We start from the raw sequence: 23,337 nt of genomic DNA, 5'->3' as shown, positions 1-23,337 counted from the left end.
GTGTTGCTGTAGTCTGGGCATGGCAACTAAGAGAAATTTTACCCTTGAGGGTAGGTACCTCTAACAGAGGATAAGGTAAAAAAGCGTGTGTGTATATGGATGTATCTTGGTTGAATGTAATCATGAAGGAATTTGGCAGAGTTCACTAAAACTCCACACCTTTCCGGCATGCCATGTCGGATTGTAGAGTGGACCAACATATATTCTCTATTTTAAAAACACATAAATAGGAGAAAAGGGTAGGTTTCTCTCATATTGGAAACCTCATTGCAAGATGAGAAAAACACTAATATCTCAAATCTTAATGATTCACCTTTTCACCTAGATTCCTATTTTATTCTGCACTGATCTGCAAGTGGAGAATGTTCTTTATATTTGCTTTCATGTTGTGACTGTGTGGTTATGCTGCAGTACCTAACATGCTCTTTCTCAGCTGATCTAACCTTGAGCAAAAGTGTTTCTGATCAATTTGAGCAAAGAACAGCAACAAACAGCAAACTTTTCTTTTTGTCATGATTTCTGAAATTTCATCAGGACCCGTCTGGGCGGAGTAAGTAAATTTTTTGCCAATGAAGTGATTAATTTGGTCTCTCTATGTATATGAAATTAGACCTTTAGACATTGATGTGCAAGCTGATGTAATGTTTTAATTTTTAAACAAATACTGAGAACTGAGAAGGGTAAGGCCTAAAGAGTAATTTATTATATAATGTGGATTATATTTAGTTTTTAATATATACACATCCATCCTCTGTTACTGTTTTGCATAGATGTGTTACAGTGTTTTCATAACATACTTACGATTCAAATTATACTCTAAAGCACTGATTTAGGAAATTTGTGGCAAACAACATGTTGCAGTATTTTATTGCTTTGTGTCAGTCTTTACTGTTTCCTCGAATGTTTTGCAAAAGAAAAGGCACCTTTTTATGGTGGATCATTGTAGTTGCCATGTATCTGTTTAGAAAAATGTCTCATTTAGTAAGATTTTAAGTAAAAAATAATGTGATTTTCAAATTCACTCTGGATTTAAAATTAAAATTAAGCTCCTTTGTGCTTACAGAGTAAGGCAGTCTGAGGAAAAAAGGGGGTAAAAAATTGATTTATGAGAGTCTCCATTTCAAAATATAATGGATTGAGTTTAATATGCAACTTCTGAAAATCATATTGTGAACATATGTTAATAGAAACTTCCCACAGAAACAGATGATAAGATGTGAAAAAGATAAGACGCAGGGAGAGTTTGTTTTTCTTAAGTTTATCTTTTCCACGTTAGCCTTTTAACAGCCATAATTTCTGTTGGGGGAGATAACTACAAAACCTCATTTATATTTGTCAAGTGAAACCCTGACCCTGCAGCCGTGTTTCGCCTGGTTTCTGAAGGAGGAGGGAAGTTTGCAACAGCACTGTTTTGTTTTTCTGCCAGTCTTCTTCCTAACAACCTTTGAACCCGAGAACCAGTTTTGGTCAGATTTGCCAAAGCATAAAGGTCCCAAAGATATGGAAAATTCTGCTTTATTTCATGACACTAAGCAGCTGTGTAGACAAGACAGATTTACTGATGACTGCAGGCTGCTGGGTGAACCTGGTCCTTTGTAGACCCCAGAGAGTGCACGAGGAGGGTATATCCATGGAATATGCTTGCTGGGCAAATTGCTGGGAAATCAGGCTCGTTTTATTTGGTTGCTCCTGGAAGACCTTGTTGGTTTAGCTATTAATGAGAAAATCCAAATGTATTTAAGATAACTGTTTTTAAAGAACTTTGCTGTTCTTCTGTTGTTCACCCGTGGCTGAAGAAGTGGATGATCAAAATGCCTTAAAATTTGTATGGTCAGAAATAAATGGCATTTAAAAATGTTGGTACTTTTGCTGTATCTAAAAAAAGCATAACTGTTTATGTGCACCATTCCCTATATATCTTACTTTTTTAAAAAAATAAACAATAGAAAAAGAGGAAAAATTCCTTTAAAAGAAAAGGAATTTGAAGGGAGAAAAGCATGATGCTCTGTGATATGCTGGAAAGCTAGATAAATAGCAATAAAATGGTATCTGTATGCAGATACTCAAAATCTAACTTGTACAGGACATTAAAACACATAACTGACTCAGGATGCCGAATGAATTCAAGAATTGACCCACGTTCTCATGAAAATAACTCAACTCAATTAAAAACATACAGAAAATGCTATATTTTTTATTTCATTGATGGATAAAATCATTCTTTCTCTGACTGAAGTGCAACCTCATGCTGAACACATGCCTCAGATCATCTTTACCTCTTAAACCCTTCCTCTAATCAGGGGGCAATTAGAGGGAAGAAGGAGTTTACAGAAGCAGAACATCATCTTCCCTGTGTTGACCTAGAGGAGGGAAAGCTGGGATTAGTCCTGTGCTATCTGCTATGATGAAGTGTGCTCTTCTTTAAAAGAATATGAGTTGTATTTAAATGTATGAAAAAAAAATCTGTGGATATGTTTAGTGGTGGGAATTATTATTTATTGAGTTCACAAAATGTTCAGTTCCGAGTTTGATCGTTGAATGAAAAACTAATGATATTTTGCATAGAAATATTTGGTGTCAAATTTTTTTGTATACTTGGAAGCATCAGAGCAAAAAGTTGATGACTGTTGTTAATTCTTAGTTTAATTTAATCTGGAACATCATTTCAATATAAATTTTAAATTTAAGTTACTGTTTGCAACCATATAAATTCCATATTGATGGGACAACAGAAAAACTTCATGCACAAACCTCAAATGAAAAAGACTGGGCAACATTAGTGTTAAGTAAGAGAATGTGAATCCTCTGAGAGTGATTGCATTGGAGAGAATAGAAAAGATGTCTTTTCTCCGTCATCTGTCTCCACAGCTTCTTATTTGAAACACCAGCAACTCCTGAGTGCACTTTCTTTTCCTCCTCACAATTTCTTAACACGTGGAAACCTGTCTCAGCAAGCCAGCAGGTTTAGCGTAGAGGTGCAGACTTACTCAGTCATAGAATCATAGAATAGTTAGGGTTGGAAGGGACCTTAAAGATCATCTAGCTCCAACCCCCAGCCATGGGCAGGGACATCCCACTAGATCAGGCTGCCCAAGGCCCATCCAACCTGGCCTTGAACACCTCCAGGGATGGGGCATTTACAGCCTCTTTGGGCAACCTGTGCCAATGTCGCACCACTCTCTTGGCGAAGAAATTCTTCCTAGTGTCTAGTCTAAGTCTTTGTCATCTTCTACGTCAGTCATCTTCTTTGAGGCTGAGAGCCTCTTGCATTTTGCTGCGCCTTCCATGTGAGGAAAGATATTCTGCTGTTTTACTCCTTTGCAAGGGATATGAAGGTCTGAGGCGTATTCTAGATAAAATGATGCATTTTAATCAAGAGAGTGCTAAAATGTGTATGACCAAATCCAAATGTGGAGGAGGGCTCTCTGGAGCCTCTGTGACTTGGCCACACACATATTCTGAAGCTTTAAGGCGTGTGCTGCTTTGTCAAGGTTGTATCTAAAGGGTTCATGAGTCTCTGCGACATCAGCATTGCTCGCCTGCGTCAAGAAGCCTCTTAACTCTGGAATATTTGTACTGAGAACAGGAATACACAGCATTTTGGAAGATTGCTTTAAGAGAAGATCTTCTAAATAGTGTAGTTGTGTTCACTTTATAAACACGCCTCCCTCCCCTCATGGGAACTGTTTCTGAAACAGCTCAGAAAGCACTGAAGATGTTCATAGTGGAAATTGTTTGTAATGAACTTTCCTCTGCTCCTTATATGCTAAATTTTCTTGCATACATTTTCTTCTGGCCCATAGGGGTGGAGCAGGAATCTGAAAATGAGGAAATAATTAATGAGAAACTCTAGTATAGTATTTGGCGTGAGTTAGATGTTGGTTATTTTGTACTTTAAGACTGTCAGTTGAGATACTTCTGCCTGTGCTGCAGGGCATGGCCCTTGAAGAGCACGTGTCTCTAGGGGGTTTAGACTCTCACCATTAGCAGTAGGATTATAAATACAGCTAAAATGTACTCCCTAATGAAGTCCAGAACTCTGATATTCTGTGCTGGCAGTTGGACTTTTCCCCCAAAAATCACTTGGCTGCTTTCCATGGGTCAATTTTTTTGCAAGCACATCGTGAAACACATTCGTCACTGATGTTGTTCTGCAAGATAAAAGTATACATAGTTTTATGTAATTTGAAATGTATTTATAAAAGAAATAGTTATACTTAAAATTCTGAACAAGTAAATGGATACAAAATAGAAAACTTCCCAAATCCCCAGGTTCCACCCTTTCCTCCATCACAGATAAATCAACAGTTTAAAATTGTTGTTTTTCTCTAGAACAAAAGTTTACAGCTGTATTTAAAAGTATGTTGATGAAAAGTGATTCATAAGGTGAAGTAATGATCTTTATACAGTGCATTTGGCAGATTTCACCCAAATTACACCATAAAAGAAATATTATATTTGACTGCAAACTGTTAGTGATGTTAAATTTGAGAACGAAAACTGACTGTCCAAAGACTTATTTATGACTATGCTGCTCTCTGATGGTACCCTGTTTTTCATAACCAGTTGTGGTCAGCGATTGTTTTTTCCACATCTTTGTTGTTGATTGAAGCTTTTGTTAAATTTCTGATATCCTTCCATTGTGATTTAATTGACATTTGTTTGGTTTAGGCATAATTGGAGGCTATTATGTCTGTTTACTACAATTTTCTACTACACAGAGTTCTTACCAGCTAAATATAAAAGTAATTAAACTTACAAAGTTTTGGGCTACCTTAAAGGTTTTTAAATTACATCCATTTTGTCTATTGTATTTGCATTTGAAAAGGTCATGTGTGATTCACCAAATTACTGTGTATGTTGTGCTAGATGACTTAAAACTGTAACAAATAATTACAGGGATTTAATAGAATGGGCTAAACCTCTTTATCCCCCTTTGCGTGAGTGACTTGGGAGCAAAAGGTTGTGACCTGCAGGGTCAAGAATACTGTGTGGAGTGTTTGTGGGTAGTAGATTTATCAGACAATCCTATTCAATCCCTACTTTCCTATTGAAGCTGTCCTGATGCTCTGCAATTAGTAGACACCAGTTACTAGGGATGTTAATGTTCAATCTGGGTTTTGTTTGTTTTGTTGCTAGTATAGAGCACTGATTAGGGCTTTGGAGTGAGGAACTCACTTGCAAGTGATTTAATTTGTATCTTTAGGATAGTATCCAGCTGTTTAAGAATTATTTTTTTTTCCTAGGAAATCTTGGTTTCAGATAGCAGAGTGACAAACTTGAGAAGCAACAACCACTTTTTTCTTGACAACTATTTCTCTGTAGAATGAGAGAATTTCATTTTCTACCTATTATGAATTTTATTTATATTTTTATTATCCTCCTCAAAAATCAGTTCCAGTCTTTTACTGTTTTAGGCATTAAATGAAATGCTGATAGCAGATTTATAAGAACCTATTGAGTAAAATTAGAACTGAGGATGTTACCAAGTCTGTGTATTCTAGGAAGCCCGTGGGATGTTTTACAGAAGAATGTGCCCTTGCTTAAGCTTCTCATTCAGAAATTAAACCCCTATTGATACATGGAAACAGACTCCTATTCATATGTTCCATATGATTTGTAGCATCCTAATCCTTGCCATGAATCCTTCCCTTATTCTCAGTGTTGTAGACTGAAACACATCATTTCAAAACATGGCTTCTTCATATTTTTTTTGGAAAACATCAACTCATGGTTGATTACGGTTCTAATAGTCTCTTTTCACAATTGCTGTGGATTTCCTAAATCCTGTGAAAAAGCAGTTTATTTTTAGTTCTTGAAAATCTTGTCTTCTGTGACTATATGTTTAAAATTTATCATGAATCTGCACATTCACTATTTTCATTACCATTTGATCTCGTCCACTTTTTTTCCAGTATTTCAGTTTTTTTTAATCTTCAACTAGTAATATCTTTTGGGTGAAACATATTTCACATGAAACATTATATTACTGATCTAAGACAATGTTGTATGCCAGCAGCCAGTGGAATATAATGAGTAAAATTAAACTTTAGTAATACGTAGGCTGAATGACTCTGCAGCTGCTGTACACTGCCTGGTTCACATACTTAATAATAACTTGCCCAATTTAAACATTATTTTTTTGAGTGTGGTAGTCATGCTAATGTAAAGCATTTGCTGTAGTTGCTTGTGGAATTGCAAGTGAAATTTTTAAAGCCATAGTAATTTTTTCCGTGGTTGGTTTCTGCATGAATTGCATTTTATAACTTTATTACAAACACTCGAAACGATAGAGGTCCAAGAATTGCCATCTGCTATATAAAGTTTGTAAAATTGTTTACATAACATTGATGAGTATATTAAAGTGGTAAAAACTTGCCAAGAACATGCCACTAGAACTTGGATTCATCTCCAACTAATTACTGCAGATTAAAAATTAAGCAGCCTTTATTCATGTCTAATCTGTTTTCATGGCTTTGCAGCATCCAGAGCAGTCTGTGAGTCACCATCAGGTGCAGTTAGACAAAAGCCGTGTTCTGGCTTGGGGAAAGATAGATAGATGTAATTCCCTGAAGAAAACAGTCCAAACGTCCTGGATATTACTTTAAACTGAACTTTTTCACTGGAAGGTTGTCAGAGCTGAATAGTTCATGGAGCAACAGTTTGTCCACTGATTTTCTTCCTTTCCCTGTGAAAATTAAATAAAGAAAGTTCATAGTGTCATGAAACCCAGTCCATACAAGAACAGGGACGCTGATGTAGTCCATACATGGTGGCACTTTCACTGTACTGACAGGAATTGGTAGGCCTTTGATACTGTCTCTGCGTAGTCGTTGTAAATGTTCCTGGTATATTTGCAGAGGGAAAATATTGTGGAGGGGTTTATTGGTCTTGTATACAATGATATCAGCAGTGGTTAAATTCCCAGCAATAATTTGTGCAAGTTTATTTTCATGAATACCATGTTCTTTTACTCAGTTAAATTAGTTAATTGCAGAAAGTATTTCATGTTATGTAATTAATTTTTTTTTCTTTCAGGTTTTTGGAGAGATTTTGTGTTTTATCTGGGTAATTGCATGCATTCTTAGTAGAGAGTTAATTTTTTTTAAAAGCTGTTGTAAAAATTAAAAGAAAACGTTCAGAAATGTTCAGAAACTATAGTTATATGATTACTAGAATAAGAAAGGACCAGAAGTCTATTGAAGAGGTGACATTTTACCCCTCTGACTCTCACCTATGGACTTGGGCTTTGTGTTATATCACTCCAAGTTTCATGACCAGTCTCTCAACTTTCTCAACTTCTTTTTTTTTTTTTTTTCGGTGATACAACTTTCAAATACTGCATCTGGATGTGCAGCACTAAAAAACCAGCACTGTACTAATTTAAAATAAAACCATGTTAGAATAAAGCTTGATCCCTTGCTGCAGTGTAAGTCAGCAAGGGAGTTACTCAGAAGTGAGTTAGTTTTCAAAACAGTGTTTTCCGAGACTGAGCTCAAATACTTTATTCACCCTGTAGTTCTTTGAGCACAGTTTTGAGATTTTTATCTAATTTCAAGATTCTCCTCTCCTCTCCTCTCCTCTCCTCTCCTCTCCTCTCCTCTCCTCTCCTCTCCTCTCCTCTCCTCTCCTCTCCTCTCCTCTCCTCTCCTCTCCTCTCCTCTCCTCTCCTCTCCTCTCCTCTCCCTCTCCTCTCCCTCTCCTCTCCCTCTCCTCTCCCTCTCCTCTCCCTCTCCTCTCCCTCTCCTCTCCCTCTCCTCTCCCTCTCCTCTCCCTCTCCTCTCCCTCTCCTCTCCTCTCCCTCTCCTCTCCCTCTCCTCTCCTCTCCTCTCCCTCTCCTCTCCTCTCCCTCTCCTCTCCTCTCCTCTCCTCTTTCCCCCAATTGCAGACCCAGGAGCAAAAGCCAGAGGAGAATTTGGCAATAGATACGTTTAGTACAGGTCTCAGAGTAACATAGAATTGCTGCAGGTGTGACTATTATTTCACCTGAATCAAACCTGGTGTGAATTCAAGATAATTTTCTTTTTAATCTCATAACATTGTGTCTCTGTGGTGACAGACTGACTGTTCTCATTGTTCTAACAGCAATGAAACAGCATCAGTTCTACCTCAGCCGCAGATGTGGGTGTATTTTTTTGTACCTGTGACGGTGTATTTCTTTGTATCCTCATGCCCACAGAGGCAATTTTGACTTTAATGTCTTCATGCCTTCAGGCTTTTTTTGCCATTTCCTATTTTTGTTCAGTGCCTGATTTGGAGAGAGCGTTTGGGGTTTGCTGTAGCAGAAGGTTAACATTTTTTGATAAAACAGTTGTAAGAAAAAGGTTAGGATTGAGTAGTGGAAAAATGACATCACTTTCCACAATCCAACAATTAAACTAAGCAGATACATCCTTAGCTTCATTGTTTAGTCAGCTCTTTTAATTGATGTTAGCTTCTTCTAGGAGCTGTGTGGGGCAGAGCCTTTGATGAAGGGTTTTGAGAAGGGTGTGTGGCCATCTGAGTGATTCAGTTGCTGCTCCTGAGCCCACAGCATGGTATTGTTGCTACACAAAGACAGGGAAAGGTTGCATTTGGCTAAAATAATAAAAAAATAATTTTTCTTTGCTTTTAAGATATTTTGAGTGACATTCCCATCACTCAAAAGTGCACATTTTATGAAGCACTAATCTCTGAAGAAGTGAGAGCATTGATTGTAGCAGGATAATTAGCATCACTAGAAATCTGACTTGGTATCTGGCAATAGCACACAAAACTTGATTAGCAATCAGATATGAACTGTTGATTGAGAACAGCTATGGTTTACAACCCTGAATCCAGTATTGTAATTAAACTTCAGTGTAAACAGTTTTCTTTTCCATTGCAGTGTCACAGTCTTGCCAGAATTGCAGTTTTTTTCTTCAAAAATGTAATTATTTGGATTTGCATGAAAGCTTAACGAGACCATAACTCACTGTTGACTACGCTGTCATCTCCGTTCACTCTTTCTTTACGCATATTGTAAATGATGCATTCAGTAGAGGTCTGGAAAACAATGATGTATGTATTCTACTGTGCTTGTCTTACCCTCCTCTGTGAATGTTGTCCCTGCTTGCTCTTTCCTTTACTTATTAAAAAAATATAGTTTTATATTCACTGCATGTGATAGTTACAAAAACATAGTCTTTTCCAAAGATCATTTTATACTTCAAGCACAGCTAAAGCAAATGCCATGGACGCATTCTTTCACTTTTCATTTAAACACACAAATATTAAACTATCAATCTGGTTTGGAAACACAAGCAATGAGACTTTTCATTACATTTTGATCGCAGCTGCATTGCACATTTGATAGTTTGAACTATAATTTTTATAAGAATTTCTGCCACAACTCTTCTCACTTCAGTTATTTTTAACCTGATTTCTGATATGCCTTCTGAAAGCTATGTGTTTTCCATGGTGTACAAGATTAGATTTTTTGTTATAATTGCTTCTTATAATTTTTTTCATAATCCTGTGTTAAATAGGCAAGATCTCTGAGGAAATAGAAAGAAAAAAATGCTTAACTCAGAGAAGGGGGAATTCAGCGAAGAGGGAGTCCAGGTGTAAGTCCTTTTTTCCTTTAAATTTTCCTCAGGATTTCCTCCACACAAGCCAGAAGTTGTGCCTCATAATCCTGTTGAGTCTCGGAGGAGGCAGCTCTGAGTGGGGAGATGGCACATTCTCTGCCTGTGGCTGTCACTGATTCTCCTGGAGTTATCTGGTCCCACCGCATGAGGCCTCCTTCCTCACCCTGAGTGAGAGGATGGGAAGAAAAAGCTTTCAATCAGTTTTTTTTCCATCCCAATCTGGCAAAGTGGAGGAAAAGAGAGAAGTGGGTGATTTTTCTCACTCCTGCATCTTCTGGGAAGAGTTGGGATATGGAGACACACAGCGTGAAGGGCAGGCTTAGATTCATTGTTGGGGGAATAAAGTTAACAGCTGCTGGTGCATGGAACAGATTATTTTTGCTCTCTGCATTCCAGGTGTCTTGATATAGTGATTGTTTGGTGTCTCTAAAAGATACATTTCTGTCTGCATGGGTGAACAAAAATGTCTGCAGATCCTTACAGGGGACTATAACTTAGCTTGAAATATGGATATTCTTTTGGGGTTGAGTTATCTTGGTGACATAAGCAAGTTTTAATGTTTGTAGTAAAATAGAAATAAAGGTGATTAGTTGAAATGAAAATGAAAAAGCAAAAAAATGTCATTGACTAGTTCATGTTAAAGCTATACAACCATCTATGCAGGAAACTTCCTGTGTTTTGCTTTCCTGTGCTGCATGTAGCTGTAGATCTAGAAAGGAAGCTCCTTTGTGTTTAGATGCTACTCAATTGAAAGTAGTGGTTTTGATTCAAAGGAATCTGAATGCCTCTCTGTTTCCAAGAAGGGTGCTGAAATTTCACATTTGATGTGCTTTATTTCTGGTAGGAAAATATATAAGCAGAGTATTCATTTTTTTAAGCTGATGTGAACAGCATGAGTAGCTCCTGACATCAGAAGACTATTGTATAAGCATATCTACAAAGACTTTTAGGATCCAGTTTCCCATAGTTTTATCTAAATGAGGACCAAAATACATTTTTGCAGCCTTGTCATAAACCACTGACAGCTTGGTGGATTTGGGCATTGGGATTAACACAATAATCGTGTTCTTTTTTGATCACTGAGAAGGATCTAGGCACTGTTCAGATAGTTGGAAAGTTCACCACAACTAAGTAATAACAAGTCAAAATAAATTTTGTGGTGTGACCGATCATAATTTTTGGAAATCTTATTTTTCACTTAAAAATGAAAACATGCATTCTTCCACTGGGAAAAATACTAATGGTACACATTTATGAACAACCTTTGATTTCAGTTTCCTTTGTCATATCAGACTTGACTGGGTTAGCCCTTGTTTTATATCTAAAGATGTAAAGTACTTCATTTTAAAGAAACTTTTTCTTCATAGTTACATCAGTGAGGAAGGTCCTTCGGGTTTGAAATTGTTGCTGGTTCACAGAGCCATTTGGAAAACTAGTATTTCCAAAATGTTATTTTATGTTACAGTCACCACATAAACAAATTAGTCTCAAAACAACTTAAAACTGAACTTGAACTAATTCTTTCATTTCTCTGATTCAGAATGATTGAGAGTGTGTCCCTGAGTCTTGAATTTCTTTATTATAATCCTGTTTTTCGTTGGTGCTTATGTACTCTTGGCTTTGTAGTCACCACCTATGTGATTAGCGTAGTGGAAAGTGTCAGAGCATGAGGAGGTATGGAAGAGGTACTGATAGTTATTGTTTTTAAGGAAAAGAAATGGGCTTTTGAGAATGTCAAATGTCCTTTTTTAGAGGACAAAGCAGGGAATACAAAATAGGAGTTTGACTCTTGGGAGGAAAGAGGGAAAGAGGAGATAGAACAAATCTCAGAAAAAATGACAACTGTTGCTGTTGACTGTTAACACTGGGGAGATGATGAGGAATGGAGGTTAGAAGAACAGAAGGAAGAAGGTATAGTAACCTCTGTAAGAAACTAAAAGCAGAGAATGGATTATCCGCTAGAGTTCATCACAGCTCACAACAGAGCGTAGGTAGCCTTTAATTCATAAGAGCAAGGGATTTAATAAAACCAGGGATGTAGCTGGCATGTTCAGACACAGTCATGTTTCATCACTATGATACTCTCTTCTCCATAAAACAAGACACCAAGACACACTCAGAAACATGGTCCCCCCAGACCAAGCTTTACAGGCAGATGTGTTGCTATAATATGCCAACACATGTCCTGTGCTTGCAGTGTTTCCATGTTTCCTCCCCACGTGGCCATAACGAGCGCTCTGCATACAGAAGTTTCTAATTTACTCTTACCCTGAAGGATAACGTGAGCAATACTGGGATGTTGTTAAACATGGCTTGTGCTGTTGCTGTGAACTGCTTTCTCCTTACCAGTGCCATGGGTGAAAAGTGACTTGTTTCCTCAGAAGGCTTCTTGCACAGGGTGTAGCAATTGGTAATGGAGGAAATCCTTGGAAGACCAATGACAAGGCATACTAATAAGAAACCCCAAAACATAATCACTGGCCTTACAGTTCAGTGTGGGAACATCTCCTTCCCACAGGATGGAGGGAGAGTAGCGTAAACTCATATACAGCACCTCTTTACACACAAACATAAATAATTAGACTTAACTAGTTAATGTCTTGTTGTAAGTATAGTTAGTATCAAGCCCTGGTTTAATTCCATATTTGCGGTTTTCTGTATGAGAAAATAAACGTGTGTGGCCATCAGTTAGGTTTATGTTATAAATACATGATTAAAATCAATTGTATTTGCCCATGTGCCAAAATTGTCACTGCAGGAGAACTCAAATTTATTTCTGTGGCTGCTTGATTCTTCTGCTCCTCCAGCTCCAACCACAGCTCTGGCCACTGCCAAGCTGGAGTGGAACAGAGTATTTCTGCTGTGTGATCAGCTACGTGGTGCCCAACGGGGACTGCTGGCAGAGTCACTGGTGTCACTGGCTTTATACCAGGGACAAATTCCCCTCTGATGAGAAAATGTAACCAGATTATGTGTCCTTTAAATGATTGCTCTCTCATCAAAAACTAATGCCGCCCTCCTGCAGCTTAGGATTTGGTCCCTGGGACATTCAGGATGATGGAAATGGTAGCAGAGGTGAGCTGCACCGAGTACCTCTTATGACATGCAGCTCACTCGTCATCTCAGATCTTCCAGACTGAATAATACACTAAAACCAAGCTTATAATACAGTATTTTTTTCCCATCTCAAGGATATCTGCAATGCTGGGCACACGTAATGAGTTTTATTGTGCTCATTTGCAGCTTGAATGGCTCGCGGGGGTCAGCAGCAGAGAGCAGATTTTTTTCACCCCTTGAGCAATGAAGCATTGAGTAAAAGTTATTATTACCAATTAGTGGTGGTATTATTATTACCAATTAGTGGCTGTATGGAGCAAATCATTAGTCTTAGTTCAGTTATTAGCAGCCAGGTGTTCCTGTAATGTGCCATGTGCAGCTAGCGTTGGACCTCAGCACTCTCTGCCGGGGCCAGACGCTGAATTTGTGAAGTCTCAGCACAGTCCCTAGGTGGTATTTTGTTGACACTCTCCCCCCCTCAAAAAAAAAGAAGTGCGTCTGGAGTCAGTGTGGAGGGTTTTTTATTGCTGCTAGTGTTCTGTACCTAGTGAGTGTGTAAATAGAGAAATTTAATCCTTAGACCAGTATTCTGAAGACTTTAACATATTATAATTCCTGATGTATTCGATATTAGATTAATGGTTTTGGGTTTAGTTGCTACTTAATTTATTAGAGCAAAATCACAATGTCAGAGAATAGGAAGTAACAGTGCAAATTACTCATCATTTTAAGTATTGTTTCTCTAGGGCTCTTGCTTTTGAAACTCTTAATGTGCAATATTTCCACATATTCATTAGTTTGCATAATGATTTCACACAAGCCATTTTAGACAGCAAGCAGCAAGAATTAAGTTCTATTTAAGAACTTAAATAGTACTTTTATACTGTTACTGTTAAAAAAAAGTAGGAATTTAATAGGAAATATATGGAATTGTATCTTTAGTGTTGCTTCCTTATTGAACTATGTATTTAACTTGGATGAATTTACAGGGGGTTCTTAGCTGTAGCTCTACAGCTATGTAGAATAACTAATAAAATAACAATAGCTAATAAAGTTTTGATACACTAAGTAGAATTTATAGAATTAACTTTAATAATGTAATTAGAATAGGCATTAGAAATATTGTTCATGTTTCTTGGAGTAATAAGGAGATGGTTAGAGTGTTTTCTCCTTCATTCATGCAGATGTCTTTTGGGTTTCAGTATTAGTGAAGAAAGGATTTGACTGACAATTTCCTTGAGGAGAGTTTAAAGCAGATGAATTGTCGGATGGCATCAGTCGAGTCGGGTCAGTCTGAGCACTAGTTGGGTAGGGACATCTGGTGGTGCAATAAAGGAATTCTTGAACACTTGCAACTCAAAATGCTGTTGCGCTGGAGTGATGAAGGCAAAAACATGCTCATGCTATAATTACTCTTCTGTTTTGATATTATTCTAGAAACATATGCATGTTTACATTTCAGTTAGTGTATGGATTTAATTTACTGGAGAAAAAATTAGAAGCTAAGGGCTTATTCTTGCGCTGAAGCTTGTAGATGGAATATGTTGAAACCGTTAACTCAAAGGACATTTAACATACTCAACTGGAACTTTAAGATCAAGCTTGTGATACCAGACCGTTGTTCTGCGGATGGAGTGGGTGTATGTACACCCTGTGCATATGGGCTCTGCTTGTAGTTCTGCCAGTGTTTCCTGTGGTCTCTGGGCAAAGCCAGTTGAGTTCGTTTCAGTCCATCACTCACCAATTGTTTCTATCCATCTCTCAGTCCATCTTTCTGTAAAAGCTGTGATAATTTTCAGCTTCTGAATTCCGCAGATAAAGAATTATAAGAAGTAAAATGTTTACTTATCTTTGGTTACAAAAATCTGTATTAATTATACAGTGAGTAATTTTATTTGTATGTGTTTAACTCCTATAAGTCATGTATACGTGACCAGAATTTTAGATACAGTCAGTATAAAAGAGAAACTCTTGAGGATTAATTTTCTGGTGTTGTGTGTAGCTGTGCCTGATACTTCTTTAACACTACGCACATCGTGACAAAACAAAGTCCTGGGAAACATATATGTTAAAGGAAGCCTGAAGCCTTTGGAAGAGTTTCCAAGGAATGTTTAGTGCTGCGGAATCTTACCAGCACCATACCAGGTACTCATCTGGCAGGATAAAGCAAGGCTTTTTCTATCTGTGAACATCTTTCATCTCATTACGTTCTTCCTGCTGCTCGTGTATATCCAGCTATTGATACCATGCGTTGACCACACATGGTTCCTTCTGGCAGATGGTGCCAGGTGCTCTCGGGAAGATGGGGGCAGCTTGGGCTCTGCAGGCAGAAGGCAAAGGATTGTGTTCATGTACTCCCGCTTCTGAAGCTTTTGTGACTGCCATCCTGTCTTCTTTTAGAGAACACGTGCTTGAAATGGTGATGCTGATAAGTTGCTAGTTTGCGCTTTGTGTATTGTGTCAGGAGTGCATTGATACATGATGTATTCCCCATGCAATTCTATAAAAAGAAAAAGGGAAATACCTCCAAGTATCTGCTCTTTGCTTTGCTACCAACAAGCCACTGAGAAGTCTTCCAGGAAGAATCTGTAGCAGTTGCAAGCTTCAGCTCCATTCATTGCATCCTGGACAGAAAAAAGTCAGTAACCTAAATCTTTCATAGACAATTATGGACTCTTTACTGCAGGCACAATTCACGCAAGTAGTCCTGTAGTATGTAAGGGAGGATGTGTATAATCAAGTTCCAAATCAGAACATCCACTATATAACTGAAAAAACAGGAGTTTCAGATTGAGAGCCTTCTTGAAGTAATGAGCTGCAGACATCAACACTGTGCGAAGCAGAACAGTTAATCTCAAAGTCAGAATAACTGTTCTCTGCAGGCTCTTCATAAGAGGGTGGGTATTTTATTGAGGTCTAACCCTCCTTTCTCTCCTTGCAGAAACTTTTATGTTTTGTAAAACTCGTCATGACTTCTTTTCCATAAAGCAACATTCTTTGTCTTGTGAAGTCTTCCATTGTCACTCCGGTGGTTCTGTCACCATCTTTTAAAAATTTCTGCACTCTTGGTTTAGATAAAAGAGAGAAGCACTGGCATTTGTATGCGGTAGCCTTTGTTTCTGAGATGTCCTAAGGCTGTGGTGACAACTGTTGAACTGGGAATGACCACAGAATTGGTACAGACGTTTTCCCTTAATGAGAAGCTGGTGTTCTTCTGCAGCCATTCTATGTGATGTTTAACCTATAACACTTTGTATTGTGTTGCAAGCAGCCCACTATAGAAAAAAATGTTGGTTTTATGTTTCAGATGCAAAGATGGCTTGAAAGGATTTACCTATTCTGCACTAAAGTAAGTAAAGTTATTGTGAATATATACCTTAAAGTGAAGATTTTTAGGAGTTGTGCACAGTGGCAGCTGCATTGTGTGAGAAGAGTTTCCTTAAGGAGAATCATACTATTGTAAAACTTCCACCTTTTGGAGTATACAGCATATTTTGAAGAAGACATAATATTTTGGCACAAGAGGAATCTTTTCATATTCAGGATCATTATTGAAAGGAAATGCAGACATGTAGTTGCATGTTTTTGAAGGAGCGTAAATCTTTTCTCTTTCCAAAACTATGATTCATGATTCATAAAGCCATAGAATCATTTAGGTTGGAAAAGACCTTTAAGAACTGCTACCTGTCTACTACTCAGACAGCCCAGTGTATGAACAGTGTCAACTCACAAGGGAAGAAAAGCACCAAAGTCAAGCAAGTCAGACTTCCTGTTGTTGGTAGTGGGAAATACTTTATAGACTTTGCAGCCATGAAACAGCTGTGGAATTTGATAGAAGGTGCCAGTAGTTAAATAATGCAGTTTGTAGTCCAGAAATCTGGACATAGAACGCTTATGTGGCAACATGCAGAAACAAAGCTTTCTGAAATCATCAGTTTACAGGGAGATTCAGTTACATACCAAAATTTTCATACCTTCATTGCTCTCAATAAGACTACCACAGTACAGTGTAATTTGGATTACAGTGCAAAGTGTTAGGAAACATCTTCCTGTTATGACCTCCTTTACCCTTGATGTATAGTAATTCTACACCTAAGATGAACTGGTATGTTGACAGTATCAACTTCTGGGTGAAGGAAGAGGGCTGAAGATGGAGCCAAGCAAAACAAAGTTGATGCTCTGGGTGGGAGCGAAAACATTGTGAAGATTTTACAGAATAGATGCTTTATAAAAATATTATAGTAATCATCAACCTTTATGTAACCCCAGTTTGCTGGAGATACTTGAGATATTTCATGGGCCTTTTTAATTTCTTAAGTAGTGTTCTTGCATTGTATGAGATGGATTTCCCTTGTAATGTTTTTGTTCCTAGTTCTAAAAAATTCCTGGGAGCTATTTTAACCATTTTTGAAGTTTAAATATATGTTGGTAAAGTGATCTTTTCAAAGAGATACAAGACTTAGCAGCTGTATAGGATGCATTTTCTTTTGCAGGCCTGTGGGTAATTTCAAGCTTGTCTTAAAAACTTAGAGACTTGTATTGGACTTTCTGTATTTCTTTGAGTATTTTATGTAATTGTCATTTTTTTCTTTCAGGTTCATTGTAGGGAAAGAAGAAATCCCCACTCATTCATTTTCACCTGAAGCAGCATTTTCAAAAATAGATAGAAAGATAAAGCATTGTGAAAAAGTATCACAGTCAATGAACATACTGTCTCTAACGAGAAAGCTCATGGACAAAGTGTGAGTTAAAGAAAACAAAAGAAAACCAAAACAAATTGCGTTGTTCTTACTTAGCTCATTTTAATGTTTTTTTTTACATTGTGTTTGAGTATGTCTAATAATATTTTTGCTTTGCATTCAAGTGTTTTGCATTCAGTTTTTACTACATAGTTAGCAGTGACAAATTATGAACCCTAATGAAAGCGAGATTAAGACCTGTATGTCATAGCAGTTAATTGCAATATGCTGTTCTCTAACAAGGAAGACTAAGTTTAGTCAATTCTGAGTGACAGAGTGATGGTTGCTTTTTCTGCAGTTTTTAGCAAAACCAGCTCTTGGCATAGTTCTGGTGCTACTTGTGATGTCAAGGAGGGGAAATTGCACAGCAGCAGCCCTTACTTAGGTCACTTTAAGTGACCGTAACGCCGTCTTTTTGGTGTCCTACATCCCCGTATTGCATAAAGGACAACCGTCTAAGAACAGGATTGGTAGCACCTGGCCTGCCTCCATTGTGAGGAAATAAGAAATTAGAAAGCAGAGAGTGAGTCTAAAACTGTTTTGCACAAGGTCAGATCTAGGCATGTGAAGCTCGGCAAGATAGGTTCCCTCCCACTCTACAGGACCCAGTTTACTGTCCTTTAGTATGAGTTTAAAGAAGTGACATCAGATAGCTTTCAGGTTAATATATCCAGGTGATGTTCTTCTGCTGTGTATGATTTGTCTGCTTCAGGCATGTTGGTTACAACAGGGAGTCATTAATTTACAGGGAAGATAGAATGGAAAATAGACTATGTGTCAGTTCATATCACACCTATCAATCTTCCCTTTCACTGGCCTCTCCAGGAGCAGTTTTATGACCAGATCTTTACTTGCAGGAGAGAAACAAGTCTTCCAAGTGTATTGTGTTCTCAAAAGTAGTGGCTTATCATACTTGCTCATATAATGAACAAAAAATTAAGTTACCTCCATCGTATGTGTCACAGTTTGTTCCCACCTGGTCAAATTCAGCAGCTAAAACTGTGCAATTGAGCCTTCAAAATTCTTCTTCCGCCAGGAAAGCAGAGAGGGAAATAAGAGGAAAAAAAGACTTACGGGTTAGAAGCTAAAACTACAGCTTTAATAAAATGATAACAGTAATAATAATAATAATGAAAATAATTAGAAAGTAATGAAATATATTCAAATATAGCCCACGCCTTGATGACTATACTTCACCACAAATGATGTGGAGCAGACATGAGGGAATGGGTCCACAGCTAAGAGGGAGCTGGTCTCTGGAACTGGATTCATGAACACATGGATCCAGGATAAGGAGCAACCAGACAAATGAGGTCCTCACTGGACACTGGCCATCACAGAAGAGAGCAAGAACCTCGTGATCTCTCAAATTTATACTGAGTGTGACGTATATGGGATCAAATACTCTGTGTGTTTAGGGTCACCTACCGTGTTTGCCCCTCCTTGCAGGTGCGTCTCCTTTTCCGACAGCTTGAGGATGGCCTTGGTTAAGTATAAACATTGGCCTTTTTGCATACCGATATTCTGTGTTATCACTTAGAAGAACACTGTCTCAAAAACATGCAGTTAGTTTTCAGAGAAATGAAGTTACTTACAGAAACTCAGTCACAAAACTGACTCTGATTTAATTCAAACTGCAACAATGTGGCAACTTGTATGATTTGCTCTGTTTTTTAATTGAAAAATACAAGGAAGTCAGCAGTGATTCCTCAGACATGACTGTGTCAGACAACAAAAGACCTACAAGGACAAGACAGCTCCCACCATGCATAGTTTGTTTTAGCTGAGTTGCTTCTACCTATTTTGCCTTAAATACCCGTATTCAGTTTGCTAGATACAGTTCGTAGCTCTTCCACTGTTTGTTAAATACAAGGATAAAGGGATTGTGGATGGAGAAGAGCATCTTTTCTTTACGGTTTTGAAACTCTCAACTCAGATATTCAGAAAACTTTCAGTTTTCATTCTTAATGCTCTCACAGGTTTCTCTTCCATATGGTTCTTTTCAATATAATTGAGTCTAAATGCCTGTAACCTGATCACATTCTCATTACAATATTTGCTACATGAACTGACCTCACAGGTGATTTACAGCCATTAGACTTCATAGCACATGATTCAAAACTTCCAAGATATTTGGCACAGTATATAAATTGTGTAATTTATTTTGCATTAAAACTTAAATGCTTGGCTGTAGCAAAATGTAATGTTCAGACCTGGTATAACGTTACTTCTTTTAATTTTCTATAATGCAGGGCTAACAACTGTACAGTCTGACTCACCATCCCAAGCCAGTTTCTTTTAACTGCTCAAGGTCAAATTCTCAGTCCAAAGCAAGAGCTACATAAAAATCGACACAGTAGAATAAATAGCTCAGAAATGAAGGGCTTGTAATTGAGGGAAGTCTCACAGCGTGTCTCTGTGCATTTGTACATTGTGCATTGCCCTCCAATGAACCTTACAATGGTGTGGAAGACGTAAAAGACGTAAGGACACAGATAACGGACGCTTGATCAAATATGCTTCCAGAACCACAGAGCAGAGACAAACTGGGAAGGGTCACATCACTTCTCCCTGCTGAACACAGCAGAAATTTTACTTTTAAATTTTGTATGTAATGTTTAGCATGGCAAGAGGTTGGATCAAAATAAGTGTGCAGACACTTCTTGCTGTACAACTAAAGTATTGTTAGTTTTTATTGTCCTTTTTATGGCATCATTAAAGTTCACAGTGCACTTCAATGGATAATGAGGAGAATGAGTGGTGGGAACATAGAACTTTATGTATTTAGGCAAAAAAAATTTATGAAGTCTCTTATCAATGATGCTGAAAACAGCTACGAGTTAATATGTGTTTCATTGTGCTTTTTACAGGTGCAAACATGGCCCAAGGCATAGATGCTGTAAACACTATGGAGATAATTGCATCTCATATTGTATTAAAGTAAGTGCAGAAGAAGTTAGATTGACAAAGTCTGGCAAAGACAGAGTAAAAATATTTAGTCAGAAAAAGTGTTTATTTAGGAAGTAAGAAAGGAGGCTGTTACTCATTCTTCTTCTATTGAAAATCTGACAAGCCTGAAAACAGATTTTCTCAATTTAGTACGGGGTGGTGGTGGGGTTAAAGTTCTCTGGTCTTTCTTAGCTGTAGTGAATGAATAACATAAAATGTGTGGGAAAAAATGGACTAGGAAGCAAGGAACTTGTTGAGCTATGTGATGCACTTCACGGCTGAGCCCACTTGTGACTCCACCCTAAATAAAGCACCTGGAATGTGCTGCTTCGGCAGGCGGCACAGCCCTGGTGCACGTACAGCTGCGCGGGTCTGGCACACTGCAGCCGGGCGCTGGGCTTGCTCCTCCAGTCATTTATTTTAAGGGCTGAGGGTAATAAGAGATTGGTCACAGTTGCTGCACCCAGGAAGAGCTGTTAATGTCCGGTGGCATAACTCATCCTCCTTTATTTATGTGATCAGCGCATTTTTTTCAGAGGAGTACTGTGTGGAGATTTGTTTTGGCTGGTGTTAGGTTGGCACAGGTGGTACCACCTGCTGTCCCTGTTTTAGGAGTTGGTAAGACTCCAGAAGTTCTCAATCACTTCATAATTTACCCATTTTTATTTACGCAGCAGGAAAAATGGATTTGAGTATCTTCAGATGCTTTTGATACATACTACTTACAAAAATAACTTTTTAGAGTTAAATTTTTTTATACATTTAACGTTATGTCAGAAGAGCTATGCCTTAATTTAGCATTAGAAGAGATCTAGCACAACATTTATTCATGTATGTTTATTAACAACATCATTTTGTGTGTGGAGCTGTTTACACTCTTTTTACGCTGCAGTATATTAACATACCACTGTGTAACATGGATATAAGTTGCACTGATGTTAATAGGATTTGAAGTGATGCTTAAGTGTTCTGCTGAATTAGGATGAGAACATGCGGTAGAGCATTCATGAATACGTAAGGATAGTTAAATCACTTTTCTGTTGTAGGTATGACATATACTTAACAGAAACCAGACTAAAATTACAATTTTAAAACCTCTCACCAGCGTCTCATTCCGCTTCACGTTTCATTCTGCTCAGGGAGGTGGTCGAATCGCCTTCCCTGGAGGTGTTTAAGGAACGGGTGGATGAAGTGCTTAGGGACAAGGTTTAAGGGAGTGTTAGGAATGGTTGGACTCGATGATCCAGTGGGTCCTTTCCAACCTGGTGATTCTATGATTCTATGTTTCATTCATGGGCTGTTCCCTTTAGGGTATAACATCTTGGGACACAGACTTTCCATTCATTGCTTCCTGGCCACCTTTGTCTCTCCCATCTCCAGAGAGCTCATGTTTGGTCAGCATCGTCTGCAGAGCAAACATTCACTGTGCCTTCTTTTGCAGTGTTCTCCACATAGATATGGATGTCTGGCATTCAGAATAAATGTCCAACACCGCAGTGAATATTGTAGTCAAAAGAACAATTAAAATTAAGCAGGAGTTAAATTTATGTGTTGATATTCTGCATTTCCAGGTCACTGCTGATGGTAGTATCTCCTGTGTATTTTTTTTCCTGGGTGCCTTGTTATAACTTCAGTATGCTGCACTTTTACATAGAGTGCTGTCTTTCATTACTTATGGATATTAGTAATTGCCTCTTAAATACTGTTATTCCAGGCTTGCTTTCCGAGTTTTTTATTACTTTTGCACAAAATCCTTATGCAACCTGTGCTACATGCTCAGCAGTCAAATCTGTAAGTACCTTCATAACACCATTATTTTACAAGTGCAGTTAGAACAAACAAGTATGGATTTTTGTTAATGTACCTGTAATGGAATGGATGCACTTTCTCCATGGCAAACTGTCACATCTGCTGGAATAATGTGTGTGTGACTTCGTAGGTAAAGAGATAGGTGACCAGACTCTTACAGAATATATGATCAGCTTCAAATGCCTTTAAAACAGAAGGGTGACCAAGAAATCAGAGTTAAGTCTTGTTGAATTACTCTAGTTGAGAAACCCAAATCTAATTTCAGGGTGTGAGTTTCTCAGATGACAGTAGGCTGTCCTTGCACTAGCCTCTGTCCTTTTTTAGGTAATTAGGAGATGTATTAATGATGAAAAGAACAGGAAGAACAAGAAAAAGGTCATATACAGGAGTTTCTGTCATCTACAGTTGTTTACTCAGCAACATTTTGTTCATGTTTCGTAGACCCTTGGAAGGGATGAGAGGAGAAGAAAACCCAGCTGACAATGGAGCCAAACTGAGTCTTGACCTGACTAAAAATAATAATTTTTTAAAAATGACATTTTTGTAAGGTTGTTCTCTCTTTAAAGAAACCAGTTGTGCATTTGAACTATACTTTGTCCTTGTACCACTCTTGTTTAGTATTTTAGTACAACTTAATCTTGACTACAGTAATATAATCAGGGAAATATTACTGACGGCAGCCAGATCTTTCAATTTCCTGCCTTTTCCTTCTCTTTAGGAAAGAATGAGAATGTAAGTGAAAATATTTATTTTTATGTATTTGGACTTTTAAAGATCCAAAATTCTTGATGCATTTTCAGTTCTCTCTAGGGCCGTTCCTGGAGTCAACCAGTAATAACTGCCAGATGACCTGAATGTCTTTTTGTAATTCCATGCCTGTAAGGGAGCTTTCAGATCTGATAATGATCTGATGAGCTGCTTATTGCCTAAAATTCCTGTCTGTGCTATATTATCCCTTACCTCGAATATCTTTTCTCATTATCATATCTGTGCTTTAATTGTCATTGCATGCTCCTGCTTCCCATTTCAATGCACATTAGCTAGTTGACATAATCCTTGATGGCTTTTATGTAACATTTAGTAATGACATGCAACCTGATTTCCTAGACTTCCTTTCAAAATTCAAATATTTTAAATGCTTTGAATTTGTAAATGTCTGAAAAGAGCTGCCAGAA

The 23,337-nt window shown here is 37.8% G+C and overlaps 1 protein-coding gene across 3 annotated transcripts in view; it reads left to right on the top strand.

Annotated features, from left to right (window-relative positions):
• The window catches only part of TMEM135 (transmembrane protein 135), a 179,709-nt gene that overhangs the window by 139,933 nt on the left and 16,439 nt on the right, over positions 1 to 23,337 (top strand). For all 3 annotated transcript variants that reach the window (XR_008448598.1, XM_054059075.1, XM_054059062.1), the window contains 3 exons: positions 15,973 to 16,014; positions 17,261 to 17,407; positions 20,275 to 20,344. Coding sequence is in view for 2 of the 3 variants with exons in the window: in XM_054059075.1 (XP_053915050.1) it covers positions 15,973 to 16,014; positions 17,261 to 17,407; positions 20,275 to 20,344 (259 nt within the window). In the remaining variant the exon portion in view is untranslated. The remainder of the gene's footprint in view (positions 1 to 15,972; positions 16,015 to 17,260; positions 17,408 to 20,274; positions 20,345 to 23,337) is intronic.

This window comes from Cuculus canorus, chromosome 1 (assembly GCF_017976375.1).
Source record: "Cuculus canorus isolate bCucCan1 chromosome 1, bCucCan1.pri, whole genome shotgun sequence".
In the NCBI taxonomy this organism is placed as follows: domain Eukaryota; kingdom Metazoa; phylum Chordata; class Aves; order Cuculiformes; family Cuculidae; genus Cuculus; species Cuculus canorus.
Note: the sequence above shows the minus strand (reverse complement) of the source record. Positions and strands in the feature narration are given on the sequence as shown.